At 61.6% G+C, this 15,832-nt stretch overlaps 1 protein-coding gene across 3 annotated transcripts; it reads right to left on the minus strand.

Annotated features, from left to right (window-relative positions):
* Positions 1 to 1,749: 1,749 nt before the first annotated feature.
* On the minus strand, positions 1,750 to 15,820 carry ARHGAP45 (Rho GTPase activating protein 45). Of its 3 annotated transcripts, none has more exons than XM_006206437.4 (23): positions 15,661 to 15,820; positions 13,341 to 13,671; positions 10,150 to 10,293; positions 9,866 to 9,950; positions 9,710 to 9,782; positions 9,462 to 9,528; positions 9,197 to 9,334; positions 9,035 to 9,099; positions 8,728 to 8,838; positions 8,573 to 8,653; positions 6,747 to 6,935; positions 6,376 to 6,513; positions 6,088 to 6,278; positions 5,855 to 5,982; positions 5,690 to 5,773; positions 5,415 to 5,519; positions 5,133 to 5,305; positions 4,715 to 4,903; positions 4,481 to 4,618; positions 4,038 to 4,264; positions 3,745 to 3,955; positions 2,941 to 3,049; positions 1,750 to 2,581 (listed from the first exon to the last, which is right to left on the minus strand). In XM_006206437.4, the coding sequence occupies exons 1-23, from the start codon at positions 15,796 to 15,798 to the stop codon at positions 2,229 to 2,231; spliced, it is 3,468 nt and encodes a 1,155-aa protein (XP_006206499.2). In that variant the 5' UTR covers positions 15,799 to 15,820; the 3' UTR covers positions 1,750 to 2,228. The 3 variants fall into 3 exon arrangements, with proteins under 3 accessions (XP_006206499.2, XP_006206501.2, XP_006206500.2); XM_006206439.4 differs by lacking the exon at positions 15,661 to 15,820 and adding an exon at positions 14,568 to 14,895; XM_006206438.4 differs by lacking the exons at positions 13,341 to 13,671; positions 15,661 to 15,820 and adding an exon at positions 11,644 to 11,933.
* Between the last annotated feature and the right edge of the window lie 12 nt (positions 15,821 to 15,832).

Here is a 15,832-nt window from a genome sequence, read left to right on the forward strand (position 1 = left end):
CATGGGTTTATATAGCATCTGATGGTGGAACAGGTCCCTCCTTCTCCCAAAACTGTCCTGGCCAAAATGAGCCCGACCAAAGGACAAGTACTGTCTGATCCCACTCGCAGGAGGACCTGGAGGAGTCACATCCACAGAGACAGGAAATTGGTGGGGGGAGGGGCTGGGGGAGGGGCTGGGGAGTGAGGGTTTCATGGAGACAGAGTTGCAGTTTGGGAAGATGAGAAAGTCCTGGAGATGGTGGTGGGGATGCTTGCATGACTGAGTGACTGTGTGTGCTTAGAGTCTGGGAACTATGCACTTAAAAATGGCAAAAACAGTAAATATGTGTAACTTGCAATTAAAACAAAGCATCTTGGCTGTTGTGTAGAAATCAGGGTAGAAATGAGTTCTACACTCATCAACTCCTTGAGAATTCCTCTTGCTTTCGGTTGGGTTTGCTTGGTCCCCAAGTTGGGGACAAACCTGTCCCTGGATGCGTGGCCTTGGATGCTGTCGGTCAAGTCTCTGGCTTTAGAGGGTGTAGTAGAGATTACCCCCCAGCCCCCTTCTTCCAGCGGCACCAGCTCCTTCTTACAGGGGACCAGATCTGCCTGCTTGTGCCACCAAGCATGGCTGTTCCACGGCCCTGAGATTGGTTCCGATACCTGCCTCAGCAGTGCTCCCTCTTGGGGGTCGGGGGTGAGGTGAGGACGGGGCCTGGCCTTCAAGCAGCCCCGTGGCCCCCGGGACGCGCCGTGAGCCTGGGTCAGGCCATGCCTGGAGCCAGAGCAGCCTGTGAAGGCCTGTGGATTGCCGCACTGCCAGGCATCTCACGTGAGGCGTGAGCCGTCTGTCAGGCTCCTTCAAGGTGGCTCCCATGCTTTCAGCCTTTGGACTGACGCTGAGAAGTGTGAAGCTGCTGTCCAGCCGAGCACAGCGCTGGCGGTGGTTCTGTCTGCACAGTCCTCTGTTTTCAAAATGTAGATGGGAGCGAGGATACAGCTAAATGGTGGAGCATGTTCCTAGCATACACAGGGTCCTGGGTTCACCCCCAAGTACCTCTGTTAACATAAAAGCCTAATTACGTTCTCCTCTAAAAAAAATGTAGGTCAGGGGTCAGGAAGCGTTCTGTGAAGGATCTGATGGTGAAATATTCTGGGGTTTTGCCCGTTTCCCCCTGCTGCAGTGCTCAGCTCTGCTGCCAGCGTTTCACACGTGGCCCCGGCCACGGCCCCGGCCCCGGCCCCGTTTGCAGAACGCACTGGGTTGTAGTTCGCTGGCTCTGGGAGGCGTCTGCGGAGGCAGAGCCTCTGACCACCGCGGCCCAGCCTTACCTAGGCCTGCTAGGGGCTGCCGTCTGGGGCTGTTCTGTGCCAGGAACGGATGCCCCTGCTCTCCCCAGCTGCTCGTACCATGACCGGGTGTGAAATTCGTCTTCATTCTATATCAGGTGGATAGTTCTGCTGAGCGGACTGTGGGGTCTCTCAGCTGGGTGAGGGGTCGAGAGCAGGCACTGGGAGGGTCCTCGCTGTGCTGGCCCGGACGGTGGCCGCAGCCTTCCCCAGGCTCTTCCGTCCAAAGGGATTTCAGCTGCAGCTCCTCGCATGCACTGGCCACACTTGCAGCTGGGGCCGCGTGGCCGCCTGGGCTCACGCACCTCGGGGGGGCGGGGACTTCCCTTCACCTCAACCCCAGCAGGGAACGCCAGGGGTGCTGAGGGCCCTCTGTGTCCTGGTCCCTAGGGTGCTACCGCCAGAGGAGACGGAGTCAGGTTAAAGACTTTATTGTAAGCAAAGTAAACGTTGACGTCAAAGCACATCGTGTTCCCAAAGCCCAGGTGTCCAGCCCGGTTTTCCATGTGTCATCTCAACATGTTCCTGAACTCCAGGTGTCTACGTGGTTTTCCACAAAAGTCAGGACGTCCGGGGACCACCGAGGCCTGCTGTCTGCAGAAGTTTCCAGTCCTCCTCCCGGCTACTGCGGGCCTGCACAGCCCAGGGCAGGCAGAGGCTGCTCAGGGGGTCCCTCTACCATAGCCCCTGGGCAACTCCTGAAAGCAAATCCTCTCCCTTGGGGAGCCAGGCCTGCTGGGCGTGCAGAGGGCCGCAGGGCAGAAGCTTCTGGGAAAGCTGTCCAGGGTTGCCCTCGCCACTGTGGGCCAGAAGAAGAGGCCTCTGGTGAGGCGACGGCTTGGCTGAGCCCAGGGCTATGTGAGGGACAGGAGCGTGACGGGCCCAGCACCCCAGCTAGACAAACTCTGGCTGCCTCTCCGGGCCGGTGCCTGTTGTGACCCGCCCGCCGCGGAGCCTCATGGCCGGCAGCCGGGCCGCAGCTGCGTTGTTGCACTGGTTGGTGTTGTACTCAGAGAGCCGCCGGGCCGGGTCCTCCCCAAGGCCCTTCCAGGGCGTGTCTCCGTCCTCCCCGGGGTCCAGCTGCTCCTCACTGCCACTGCAGCTGCCCTGGCAACCCTCGACGCTGGCCTGGCTCCCCTGCTTCTCCAGGAAGTTCAGCTGGTGCTGCACGAGGATGGCCTCCGGGGACTGCGGGTCCAAGGCCTCCTCCAGCTCTGAGTCAGAGTCGTTGGAGGTGACGTGGGATTCTGGGAAGTCCGGGGCAGAGATACAGAGAGACCATGGTCCTGTGAGCAGGAGGGCGACTGGGCGTCGGCCTCCCATGATGCTGAGGCAGCCCCTCAGCAGGCCACTTCTCGCTCAGAACCCCGGGGGAAGCAGGGGTGCACAAAGTCTCAAACTTTGGGGTAATTCTCATTTTAGATGCCCATTTCTCAGTGTCAGCAAAACACCTGAAAGGGTATCTCTTTGCGAGAGTTTGTAACAAGGTGAGACAGTGAACAAACAGGTGACCCACGTAGTCTCTGGGAAGCAAGTCAGAGTGCAGCTTCCAGGCCCAGTGCCTTACCCGCCACCTGCCCGGCACCCCCAGGGCTGCCCCACTCACCGAGGGCCCCGTCCTCAGCCTCCTCCTCCAGGGGGAAGGCCACGCCCCCACTCGTCTCCAGGTAGGGTACCTGGACCACCACCTCGGCCCGCTGGTTGGACATCCCATCCTGCAGGGGTGGGACGGAGGTCAGGCAGGTACCATGGTACCATTCCAAGTCCCATTTTCTGTCTTGTAAATTAACAACACCCACAGCAGCTGAACACACGAGGACCCCTATTCTCACGTCGTGAGCAGGCTGAGCTTGTGCAAAGAGGGCAGAAGGCTCAGGCCAGAAAGGCTGAGTCCCCACATGGACACCGGCACAGGAGCCTCCCCTCAACACCAAGATGCCAGGAGAAGGATTAAAGACGCCCAGGGACTCTGAGCACAGGAGCAAGGTGCTGCTCCAACACTACCTGGACTAGCAGAAACGAGAGCTGGTGGCAGGAAGTGAGACCCAGCAGCAGGGGACCCTGCTGAGTGCTCAAGAGCCAGAGCACAGGGACGAGCTGCTGGTGCCAAGAGACGGGAAATGGGAGGGGCTGGGGCAGCTGGGCCCATGCAGGCTTGACAGGAGCTCAGGCAAGGGCAGAGGGAAGGCTGGAGGACCTTTGCACCATCTGGAGCTCAGCCCACAGATTTGAACCCACACTTGTCCAGTTCTTTGCTTAAAAGATACCTTGGAGGCCACCCCGACAGCCCTATCCTAGCCAGATGTCTGCCAGACGTTCTCCCCATCCTGGTACCCCGCAAGCCAGACTCCAGGCCCCCAGCCACATTCATGGAGCCCCGTGCCCCTCGCTTAGAGCAGACAGCCCTCACCTGGCCCCCGGGCGCCTCCTCAGGCTCCTCCTCGAAGACCAGGCTATAGTGGGTGATGAGGGTCTCCACGATGCAGGCCTGGTGGGGGTAGTCGACCAGGGAGGAGAGGGACACAGTGGCCTCCGTGGGCCGGGGCCGCAGCAGCGTGGGCCCAAACACGATTCCCAGGTTCCCCGAGGTCATCTTGTTGTCCTGCTCCACCTCCACGATCCTGGGGGGTGGAAGGCACAGGAGCAGGTGTGAGCGGCTCCTGGGACCCTGCCACCCTCGACCCCTGCCTGGGCAGCCCTCACCTGCGCAGGTGCCGCATCAGGTACCGCAGCGTAGCCCGGTTCTCCGCTGGCAGGTCCCGCAGGAGTTCCCGCAGCCGGCCAGCCATGGCCACGGCTGCAGCCTCCCTCTCAGTGGCATCCAGTTGTCCTCGGGACGCTGCCTTGGCCTCGGCTTCTGCCTTCAGGCTGTCCTTGGCCAACCCCACAAGCTCATGGTAGAGGCGGAAGGAGATGAGCGGCTCGGGCAGCTGCGGAGCGATGGGTCAGGTATGGGGAGTCAGTGGGCCTGGCGTGCCTTGGCCACGCCCCTGACCTAGAAGCCCCACCCCTGCCAGGTGCTGGTTCCGCCCACTCTACTGACTATGCCTCTGACATACCACCGCCCCAGGCCAGGCGCTGGCCACGCCCCCTTCAAGCTAAGGTCCCGCCCAGGATCTGCTCTGCCCTGTCCCCATCTGTCTCACCTGACGCAAGTAGAGTTTGAGGACGTTGCTGATGTCGTGTGGTGAAGCCTGCGACAGTTCCACCAGCTCCTTGCCGTTTTCGAAGGCCTGGCACAGCTTCTCCACACGTGTCTTCACCCCATTGACCCGGTAGATGCCCTGTGGAAGCCCGCAGTCAGCCTCAGCCCACGCCCAGCTCCCCTCCGTGTACAGCCCCTAGGACGGAACCCCCAGCGCTGTGGCCCTGGTGGTCACCTTGGTGCGCAGTGCCCGCTGCTCAATCTCGAAGACGCACTTCTTGACGATGAAGGGCACGCTGTCGGGGGCGCTGCGGGCAGCCTGGCTGAAGTCCTGGCCGAAGAGCTGCAGGCGGCCTTGCAGCTTCTTGTGGCCGCACTGGATGGCCAGGGTCTCTAGGCACTTCTTGTGGCAGGCCAGGCAACACTGGGGGAGAGCCGGGCGCGGAGTGAGCAGGCCTTCCCCACCCCAGCGCAGCCCAGACTCCCCGAGGCCCGGCCGCTAGCCCCTGCGCTGACTGTGCCTGCGCCTGGGGCGCCCTCTGGCCAGGAGCCACCACCCGCTCCTAGCTTCACTTCCCTCCAGCGCTCTGCATGCAAAGTGCTGGCGCCGGCTACTGCCCCTGTGCCCAGCCTTCCCCAGGCCGGCCACTCACCTCCTCGCACTCGGCCCCCTGGAAATAGACATAGCTGTTGCACTCCCGGCACTTGGCCGGTGTGCGGAGCTTCCGGAGCCGGTGGGTGCGGGCTGCCTTAGACAGCCCCACATGACGGAAGGGCCCGCTGGGCATGGCCACTGGCAGCTCCGGGGCCATGCCGTTGAGGTCAGCTGGTGGGGAGGGGGTGGGTGGTCAGTGTCACCAGGGTCAGTCAGGGCCAGGCCCACAGATGGGGGTCCAAATACCCCCCCACCTCTCCCAGCCCAGGGGCCCCCTCACCCTGCTCAAAGGCTGACGTCCCTGCACTGCCTTCCTGGCCTGCCAGTTCCTCGCTGGACGACATGGTGCCACTGGACGACATCCGCTCGAACTTCTTAAAGTCCCCTGAGGAGGAAACAGGGCATTAGACACCCTGAGCCAGGAGGCTCCAGGCAGGACACTCCCCCGAAGGCCCTCAGCTGGCACTCCCCATCACTCCAGCTGCACGGTGGGGCCACTGAAGTCTGGGAGGGGCAGCAGCTTTCCGCGCCCCGCCAGCCAGGGAGGCCCCTCACCTGAGCCAGGGCTGGGGTCCAGACTGGCATCGGAGTCTGAGATGGAGATCGGCCAGGATTTGTGCACCTGGTGTCCGCGCCCACCTGCGTGTGCAAGGAGGCATCCCTAGTGAAGGGCTGAGGTGGGCTGCAGGGAGGCTGTACCCAAGCGCACCAGACACTTACCCCTGCGCTCCTTGACAAGAGTCCCGTCGCTGGGCCCACCTTCCTCCAGGGGGCTGCCCGCCGCCTCCGCCCCCAACGTGGCATCGCCCACATTGAAGCTGCCCTTCCGGGCGCGCATGACCGGGGACCTGGTGGGGCCAACAGCCAAAAGGAGGGACCATGATGGGGGTCACAGAGGCTCGCCGCACCCACCGCGATCGCAAGGCTTCCCGGAGCATGCGCAGACGGCGTACCAGGCGTTGGCGGAGACGTGGGGCTCAAAGTCATAGTGCACGTCGGGCTCCTCGCCGCGCTGCAGCTGGCGCACGTGGGAAGCATACTGCTGGCCCGGGTCGTACAGCTTGCTGCTCTCGCACAGCATCTGGAAGAGCACAGGCAGCGGGGCCGTCTGCATGTGCATCATCTGGTAGTAGGAGATGGTGGCCTGTGGGCAGGGCAGGGCGCAGACAGCCGAGTCAGGGGCGGGCCCCGCAGCTGCCCCGCCCACCCCACTGCGGGGAGCGCGGGGGCACCGCACGCACAGACTTGATGGTCTGGTCGCTCTGCCGGATGACCTCCTGGATCTGCCGGAGTGCGGTCACCTTGGTGTCCTCCAGCTCCTGCTTCTGTGTCTTAGCATCTGCCACACATGTGCGGTATGTGGCCATGGCTTCCTCCGCCTGGGGTGGGGACAAGGGCATACCCAGAGAGACCTCAGCCCGAGGTTCGCCCCTCAAGGCATCGTCAGACCCCACACGGAAATCAGCCAGGCGGAGAAGGATGGGAAGGCAGGCGTTCCTGGCAGGAGATGCAGTCTGGACAGAAGCAGGCAGTTCTGCACCAGGGTCAGGGCCTGCCGCCACAGGCATGGCCTCCTCGGCCCCTCTCCAGCCTGCACCTCACCAGCCCGCACCTTGTTCTTGGCCTCCTCCTCCAGGCGCCGCCGCTTGTCCAGAGTCTTGGAGGCCACGCCCCCTGCCCCCGGCCCGGTGCCTGCCTGCTCTTCCTCCGCCTTGGCCACCAGGAAGCGGGCCTTGTCGTGGTCCTCGCAGCGCTGAACGTAGCCCTGCTTGGCCTTACGCAGGTTGGACTCCGCCTCTTGCTGCAGGTGTGGGAGTGAGCAGACAGCGCCCCCATCAGCCAGACACCGAGTCAGGGACCTCCACCACCCACATCTCTTGTCCCAAGATCCTACAGCCAGTTGAGCAGAGGCCCCCGCCCGAGAACTGATGGTGGAAGAATAGGAGGTGGGATCTCCAAGGCCCCAGAAGGAGCCAGCATCCGGGGTGCCCATTTCACAGCTGGGGAGGCTGAGCACACCTAAGCTCTGAAGAAGGCATGGATGGCATCGTCTTCTTACACCTACACCCACCCCTGCCGCAGCCACTTGTGCTTGTCTCTCTCACTTCCCTTCTTACAGATGAGAACAGTGAGGCCGCCCAGACAGGAAGTCAGGCACCCTCAGGGTTGGCAGGAAGAGCACATAGTCAAAACCGAGTGCGCCTTCTGGGGGCCACAGCTTGCAGCCTACACCATCAGAGTTTTAAGCATAAAGAAGAGAACTCATACAAGTACTAGGAGAAACCACAGAAGAATTTTTTAAAATAAACACAGTGTGGGGAAGGCCTTTCCATGCATGACACAGAACCCAGAAGCCATAAAAGAAAAGACTACTACTAACAGTCGTGGGTTTCAACTGGCAAAACCGGCCACAGGTTAAATCAAAAGTCAAAACGCTAAGTTGGGGGTAGGGGAGTCTGTAACACCTATCATCAAGGGCCGGGATCTCTAATATGTGAAGAGTTCTGGCAAATCAATAAGAAACAGAGTACCATCCAATCCAAGGTGAGCAAAGGATAGCAACTCAGAGCTCACGGAAAAGGAGAAGAAAGGCTGTGGCTCAGAAGGGCAGCTCATACACTCACCCCATGATTCAGCCACTACCTTTTGGGCACTGATCAGAGATACATGCTAGGTCACCTGTCTGAGACAAGGGCACAAGCACGTCACAGCAGTGGTGTTTGAAACAGCAACAGCTCAACAACAACTGAAGTGCTCACGAATAGGAATTTAGTGGAATAAGCCACACGGTGCTGCAGCTGAACACCTGTAGCAGAGGAGAAGGGACAAGGGGCTTCACGGGGACTGAAACAGGGCAAGTCCCTGGATGTGGAGGTGAGGGTGAAAGGCCAGAGGCAGACCGGGGCCTCGGCAAGCTGTCAGCCAGTGTACAGAAGAGGGGGAGGCACACTTGCCAGATGTGCTGGGGAGGCCACAGGACGCCACTAGCTACAGCTGGCGCTGTGTGGACACTGCACCACAGACCCCGTTAATAGACCTAAAAAGAAACCCAAAAGATACCAGTGCCTTTGGAACAGCCCAAAGGAGAGGTGAGAAAAAAATAACATGAAGGAACCTGGAGTATCCACCAGACCTGAGAGAGCCTCAGTTTCCCTCCAACCCAGGCCTGTTCCTGGTGGCCTCAGGGGACACCGTTTCTCCCCATGACTGAACGGGGACAGTGATAGGGGCCGAGGTCACTCCTGACACAGCTGGGGCTGATGGGGCTGGAACACCTTGGAGTCAGGACACCGCAGCCAGCCCCACATGGGCACAGAAGGCCATGGTCCCGGGTATCCACGAAACTCTGGAAAGGATCCCCTCCAGTCTCTGCTAGGGGACTGAGCATGCGCAGGCCAGCCCGCCCTGCCCCATCCCACCCCCACAGCCCCACGGTACCAGCTTCCTCTGGGCGCGGTGCCAAGACTCCTTGATCTCCTTTCTGCGCTTCTCGTGCTCGAGCCGCCTCAGGTTCAGAGGCTGGGGGGAAGACAGGCATGAGTGGGGCCCGCAGCACCCTCCTTCCCACCCACCCTACGCTGGGTGCAGCCCACCTGCATGAAGGTCTGGGTCTGCAGCGTGCCCGCTGCCTGCACCATGCCGTGGCCAAACTCCAGGTCCTGCTCCAGCGCCAGCGAGTAGATGGACAGGAGGGGCATGTGGGGCTGCGGCGGGGGGAGAGGGTGGCAGTCACAGGGGTGGGACAGGAGGGGGCCCCAGCACCCCACGCCCTCGTGGAAGCCCTGCCATCTCAGCTACTGTAGTGTAGACAGGAAGTCCCTTTCCTTCAGCCCTTCTTGGAGGGGCCTAGACTCACACCCAGGCCTGAGGGACCCTGCCCGGTACCCCAGGGGCCCCCACCTCCTGCATGACATTCTGTCTACAGTTGTGCACGATCTTCTGCAGGCCTTTGGCAAAGTCCATCTCTGCAGGCAGGGAGAGGTGTGAGTGCAGGGGGGATGGGGGTGGGGCGGGGCAGGGCCCCCCAGCCAGACCCCCACCCTAACCCTGTCTGGCTCGCACCCAGTGCCATCCGCTTCTCCAGGTAGCCAATGAGGTCCTTCATGTACTTGGCCATGTTCTTGGCATACTGCAGCGCTGCATCCACGCCGCCCTCACAGCGCTGCAGCAGCATGTCCACCTCCTCCGGGGGCAGGCAGCCTGTGGGGGGTCTGCTCAGCCCGGGCTCCCCCTCAGCCCACCTTTCCTTCCAGCCTCTGCCCGAGTCCTCCGCCGCTCGGCCCACCACTTGAGCATGTGCCACCCGCTCTGTGGTTCCGAGACTCACCCACATCACAGTCGTCGGTGCTGGGTGGGGCGCCCTCACTTCCCTGTCCATACAGATTCTCCACGGACTGCACAGGGGGAAAACAGGTGAGTCCAGCCAGGGCTGGGGCCTGTTTGATGCCCACCCTGCAGGAGACAGTCACCACAACCCTGGACAGAGCAGGGGACCACAGTCCACAGAGGGAGCTGGGGTGACTCACCCACCCTGCCAGCCTGACCCCATGCAGCCTCCAGGCCACCCCAACTCACCTGGCCCAGGTCCCCAAGGGGCACTGACAGGAGGATGCTACTGTCCACTTCACCCATGAGGAACTCAGACACACTGCAGGGCAGGGGGGTGCAGATGTCAAGAGGCACACAGGTCCCCACGATTCCCCACCCCGGCGTCGCTGGCCCCATGCTCACGTGCTACTGAAGGACACGGCAATGGTCTCTAAGGCCTTCTCAAACTCCCGCTTGTCAGACTCGTTGTTGCACTCATAATGGAAGGCTGAAGTGCAGAGACGAGGAAAAGAGGGTTTGGCCTAGTCTGGGAGGTAACCACCTGTGCAACTAACTGAAGGGGTAACATTGGAGCTGTTGGGCCTGTCAGACTCCTATGCGTCCTTCAAAACCCACTTCAAACATCCCCTCCTTCAGGGAGCCCTCCCAGGCAGAAAGCCATTTCTGCCCCATCCTAGCCAACTGACCTTTGGTCTTGGCAATAAGGGTGCCAGCAGCTGTAAGCGTCTCCACTGTGTTCAGCAGCGGGTACTTGGACATGACCTGGTACATCACACGAAGTGCCTCACCCAGGCACTCATGGGCCAGTGGCCGGCGGGCCTCCAGGAGGTCTGCTGGGCAGAGTGGGTGTGAGCAGGGAGAGAGGGGCCCACCTCCTCCTCAGAGCCCCTGTCCCCAAGTGGGGAGACAGGCAGAGATGGGAGGGCAGCTGTCTGAGGCTCGGCCTGTGACCTCAGTGGGAGCAATGTTCCTCTCTGAAGTGCTGGCCAGCTCAACCAAGGCATAGACGTTGGCGTACGTAGTCCTGCACAGAACATTCTTTCCTCGTCCCTCCAGAAAACAAACTCCTGCTTGCCTTCAAATTTGTAGTCCTGGTCCTTCCTCCTCCATGCAGCCCACCTGGCCCCTTCCCTGCCCCAAACCCTCAAGGCTCTGTCCAGCTCTCTCCCAGCCCTGCATGCCTGGACACTGGGGCTTAAACACCTCGTTATCTTACTCTCCCCAGACAGCCACCCCATGGGGCAGACACTGTCATCACCCCCATTTGGCAGATGAGGAAAGAGGCACAGAGTGGAGAAGTCAGTTCTCAAGGATCACACAGCTTTCAAATCTACACTAGCTCTGAAGGCATGAGAATGCCAGCCAGATAGATCCTGCCTGACAAGGGCAATGCCTTTCAAGGGCAATGGGGAGCCACAGAAGGTGTTAGAGTGAAGGAGGGTTGAGGTCATATCTGCATCTTGGAAAGTGGCTTTAAATGCCCTCCTCAAATGTTCTTAATTGGAAAAAAGCAGTGTGCGCAAGCAGAACAGTGTGTGCAAAACACGCACCATCTAGTGGAAACCAAGCCACAGGAATGCGTGGATAGGGAAGGAATGACCAGACTCTGAGACCCAGGAGGAGCCTGGCCACCAGTTGGGAGGATAACTTTCACACCTGTGGACCCTAACTCTGTGCCTGGTAGGTGATGCTCAAAACCAAACCAAAACCAAAAGAGTGGAACCTAAAAAGAGGTGCCTGATCCCTTTGCAGCACTGAGGCCCCTGGCTGAATGCCACCCACAGGGAGACCCCCTCCACGGAATGCCTGCTCCAGATACAGCCCGGTGCCTCAGACCTGGGTGCAATTTGCTGCCTGAATCCAAGGCCAACTCAAGGAGGCGGGAAGGAGCCTCAGGAAACCAGGGAAGCCAGGAGAGAAAAGGCCAGGACACGCCCCTTCCCAGGACACTCCTTCCACGCACCCGCCCCTCTTGCCTGGGCCTCAGCCACTCCGGTCGCGCAGCATCCCAACCTGCGAAGCCAACGGCAGGTGGGATTCTGGCTAAGCTCAGATATGCCCAGCTTGGCACAGCCAAGGCAAGTGCCTGGCAGCCCTGTGTCCCCCCATGGACTGGTGGTAAATGTCCCAAGCTCCACGTGCTCGCAGCCAGACCCCTGCACCCCGCACAGTCCCCTCACCTCGGGGCCCCGTCTGGCAGCAGACGGGGCCCTGGTCCAGAGCCAGGTGCACCGTCCCGCAGATACACATGGCTCGACTGTGAGCGCGCGGGGACCTCCGGGAACGCGCAGGACGGACTAGACGACCTACACAGGTCCAGGGTCTTTGGTGCTCGATCCTCCGCAGCCAAACCGGCTCTGGCCGGTCCGAAGACCCCGCCCCCGCAGAGAAAGTCTCCGCCCCAGCGTCCCACAAGCCCTGGCTGGGGTTTTCAGCTCCCAGGACTGGGGAGCAGGAGTCCGAGACTCAAGGAGCCTTAATTCGATTCAGGGTGGGGCGGGCCAAGGGTAGGCCGGGAAACAGGCTCAGGACGTCAGGAGGCGCGGGGACACCCCGCCCCGCCCACATGGATCCTGGCGCACTCTCCCCCCACCGCTGCCCCCGCTTCCTCCGCTGACAGCACAGGGGTCACCAAGTCGCTGTATGGGTCTCACTAACCCCACAATAGGCACTATATTGCAGAGGACATCTGGTTACAGTCAGCGACCCTGCCTGGTGTATCATTACCCCATTTCACATTGAAGACACCGGAGGCTTAGAGAGGGGACCGCTGGTCTGGAGCCTCAGCCCAGCAGGGGCAGCGCTGGGACTCGAACCCACATCCTCTCAGCCCCTCAGCCCAGGGCTGCCCCTAGATGCAAAGCAGGGTATCTGGCCCTGGCCCAGCCTCCTGCAGGATGCCCAAGGGCTCAACTCCACCCAGGCCTGGCCTCCAAGGAACCTCCAGGATAGGAAAGGAACCGAGATTAGAGTTTCCCCAGGAAACAACTATGGCGCCCACCACCTTCCAGCCCAGGGGCTGCCACTCCCCACCCAGCAGGCGTAGCATCAGTAGAGCACCCCACTAACGCCTGCAGAGCTGAGGTCTCCCTCCAGGCTGAGGTCTAATTTCGGCTCCGGCCCCTCCTTGGCTGGGTGAGCTAGAAGTCAGGGGCCCACTCTGGGCCTTAGTTTCCTCATCTGTAAAATGGGCACCTGGAGGAGCAAGTCAAAGTGTTTACCATGGCCCTGGCACTGCGGTTTCCGGGAGGAGAGATCACAGTGCCCTCTCTGGCTGCCAGGGACAAACAGGAAGCAGATGAAAATAACTCGGCAGGAAGCTGGGCTGTCAGCGGACGCGTGCAGGAAAAAACGGAACTGCCATCCCACAGGCCACTCACTCCCACAGTTTACGTGCCAGCCCTGCCCCTTGTCCCTCTTGAATCTCTCTCCATTGAGACTTAAGCCCACCTCCAGTCCGTTTCAGTCCAACACACAGATCTCACCTCGTTCCACCTCTGCTCTAACACCTTCTATGGCTCCTCACCGCCCTCAGGTTAATGTCCAGGGTCCTTCTGCTTGCCAGTCTCAGTGCCTTCAGCCTCACACACTTCATACACCCCAACCTTGTTCCCACAAATTCATATCTGTTTCATGTTTCTGAGTCTGTGCATGTGACATTCACTCTGCCTCAATGCCATTCCTTCCTAGTTGCCACCAAACTCCTATATATCCCTCAGAACCCTTCTGCAATGGGTTTTTCCAAGAAGCCCTCCCTACAACCTCCTTCTAGCCTCCCCAAGTCCCTTCCTCTATCCTGCCTTGACCCTACAGGGTTTGGGGTATCTGTGTCTGGCCCTGCCTTCCACCCAGGCCTTGGTGTCCTGGCGGTCCTCACCATCATGCAGAACACACTCCTTCAGCTTCTCGAGGCCCTCGGCAAAGCGGGCCACGTCAGCCAGCAGGTGGGAGATGTCCTCCACGGAGTCGGGGCCAGGCCCCTGGATGGGTACCTCAGCCGGGCTGGCTGCTGCCAGTGGGCTGCGGTGGCTGCGGCCTAGCGTCCAGGTGCTGGCTCCAGACAGCGGGAAGCCAGCAGCACTGGCGTGGCGGCTCAGGCTGGTGGGCCTCTTGAGTGTGCCAGTGGCCTTGGCATTTGAGGCAACAGTTGGTGGTTCCAGGCTGGGTCCGAGGGACACTGCATCAGCCCCATCTCTCCTGGGCAGCTCCTGGTTGGGGAGGAGAGGGGAGGGGGCGCTGGTAGAGTAGGTTTGCCACCTAGCCCTGCCTCAGCTTCCGCAGAAGTGAAGTGGGGCTCGGGAGGGTCTTCAGCCTGACCCTGCAGGGGTCAAAGGCCACAGGTCAGTGGGCTGAGATTTGGGGTCGTGCCCCTCCCACACCTGTTACCCAACATCCTCTTCCCCAGAGCTTTCACAAACAACGGTCTGCCCAAACCACAGCCAGGGGCGGGGCCTGCAAGGGTGCGGGGGAGGGGCACCTCACTTCCTGGGGGGTAGGGAGGGCCAGGAGAGGGTCCTCAACCTCAGGCTCCTCTCAGGCTACGCCACTGCAGGCAACCCTACTTGCTGGTAGAGACACCGCCTGGATTCCCGAGGCCCCTGAGTCCCGTGGACTCCCCCAGGCCTTGCAGATGCCCCCCGACTGTGGAGACACCCCCAGGCCTTACACCCAGAGATCTTCTTCCTCACTCTTCTCCCACTAAACCGTCCACCTAGTGGTCCTCACATCTCACAGTGCCTGGAGGCCCCAGATTCCCTGAGCCCCCACCATACAGAGTTGCAGACCCAGGGCGCCTACACCCTGGCATCCGCCCCACCCACTCCCTGGACCCCACAGCTGGCCCTGGAAGGGATCGGAGGGTGGAGTGGCCATCCCGAAGGGCTCTGACCGTGAGCTGAACGCTGGGGGCCCAGCCTGTCCTGTGTGGCCCCTGAAGCCCGGCCCGGCAGGGGCTGTAGCTGGTTCGAGCCCTCCGCCGCTGCCCCAGCATGGCCCTGCCCAGCCCCTGCCCGGCCAGGCCCCGAGCATAGGGTACCCCTCTGTCTCCCTGCTGCCCGGGTGTGGCTCCAAGGTCCCCACCCGCTCCGAGCAGAGTCTCACTCACCCCTGAGGGCTGCGGGCAGGGGCTTCCCGCCCGGTTCTTTTTCGAGATGGAAGGGGTTTTCATGAGCTCCCGCTTCTTCCTGGAGAACATGGTGGGGCCGGGCCAAGTGGCCCTAGTGGCCCGAGGTGGGCCGGGCTGGGGGGTCTCAGCGCTGCAGCTCCTGGTGTAGGTGGCCACTGGACCACATTGCCGCGAGCCACCCCCTCCCCAGCTGTCAGGCCCACGTGACAGGCCCAGCCCTCATTGGCGGTGCTTCCCCCCAACAGGAAAAGGCCTCCGGAGGCGGTGACGCAGACCCGCCCCTGACCCTCCCCAGCATCGGCCTCAGCCTGCCCCTCTGCAGAGTGGGCTCGAAGGTGGGGTCCCAGGCCCCGCCCCCTCGCTTCCGGTTTCAGGAGCTCTGCGCGTGCGCGAGCTGGACAAGGTGCCCCAGCCTGGCACTGGCGCCCCCGGGCAGGCACTGGGCAGCACTGCGGCCGACTGCAGAGACGCTGACCCGCACTCGGACAACCCAGATGCAACCAGAAGGACACAGACTTCCAGAGACAGGCTCAGACACGTGCTCAGAAGCCCCCGAGCTCCGTGGAGGAAATGGATGCCCCACACATAGATGTCCACCCTCTAGGCCCCGTCCTTTCCTGGGTGTGCCCGCCCTCCTCTGGTGACACCCCCTGCAGACCTCAGGGCCTGGGCAGCAAGGGGCACAGTGGGTCACCTCCCCTCTGCCTCACACCTGCACTGGTCTTAGCCCACCTCCCCACACCTCCCCAATTCCATATTCCAGGGACACACATCGACCATGACCACTGGACAGCTAGCCAGCAGCCGGGCTGATAACCACCTGAGGCCACCACGCCACCTCCTCCCCTCCCTGGCAGGGCCCCCAGAGCTGGGGCAATGTGCACTGCGTCCAGCTCTCCACCTCCTTCTGTCCTCCACGCACCGCCCCCCACCCATGACCATCTCTTCTCTTCAGCGCCCCTAATCTGAGCCATCTCCTCTCCCCACGTCTTCCTCCCTGCCCCTTCCGGAGTCTAGCCCCCATCTCCAAACCCCGGCCCGTCCAACCTCCCCAGCACTGGCCCACACTGACCTCAGTGGGCAGAGGAGGATCTCCGGGGCACAGGGCATGCAGGCCACAGCCCCTCACGACAAATCCAGTCCTCCAGGCCCAGGTCCATCCACAAACCCAGTGCAGAAGTCCCTTAAAGATCCTTTGCCCACCACTCATTTCTCTGGAGGCCAGGATCAGGGGATGAGGGCTA

This window comes from Vicugna pacos, chromosome 22 (genome assembly GCF_048564905.1).
Source record: "Vicugna pacos chromosome 22, VicPac4, whole genome shotgun sequence".
NCBI classification, from domain to species: domain Eukaryota; kingdom Metazoa; phylum Chordata; class Mammalia; order Artiodactyla; family Camelidae; genus Vicugna; species Vicugna pacos.

Coding starts and splice junctions, on each gene's coding strand:
- ARHGAP45 (XM_006206437.4), bottom strand. CDS start 15,798: ATGAGTGGTGGGCAAAGGATCTTTAAGGGACTTCTGCACTGGGTTTGT. Junction 6,514..6,746: donor AGGAGGAGGCCAAGAACAAG/GTGCGGGCTGGT, acceptor TCCCCACCCCAG/GCGGAGGAAGCCATGGCCAC. Junction 6,279..6,375: donor GCGACCAGACCATCAAGTCT/GTGCGTGCGGTG, acceptor CCCTGCCCACAG/GCCACCATCTCCTACTACCA.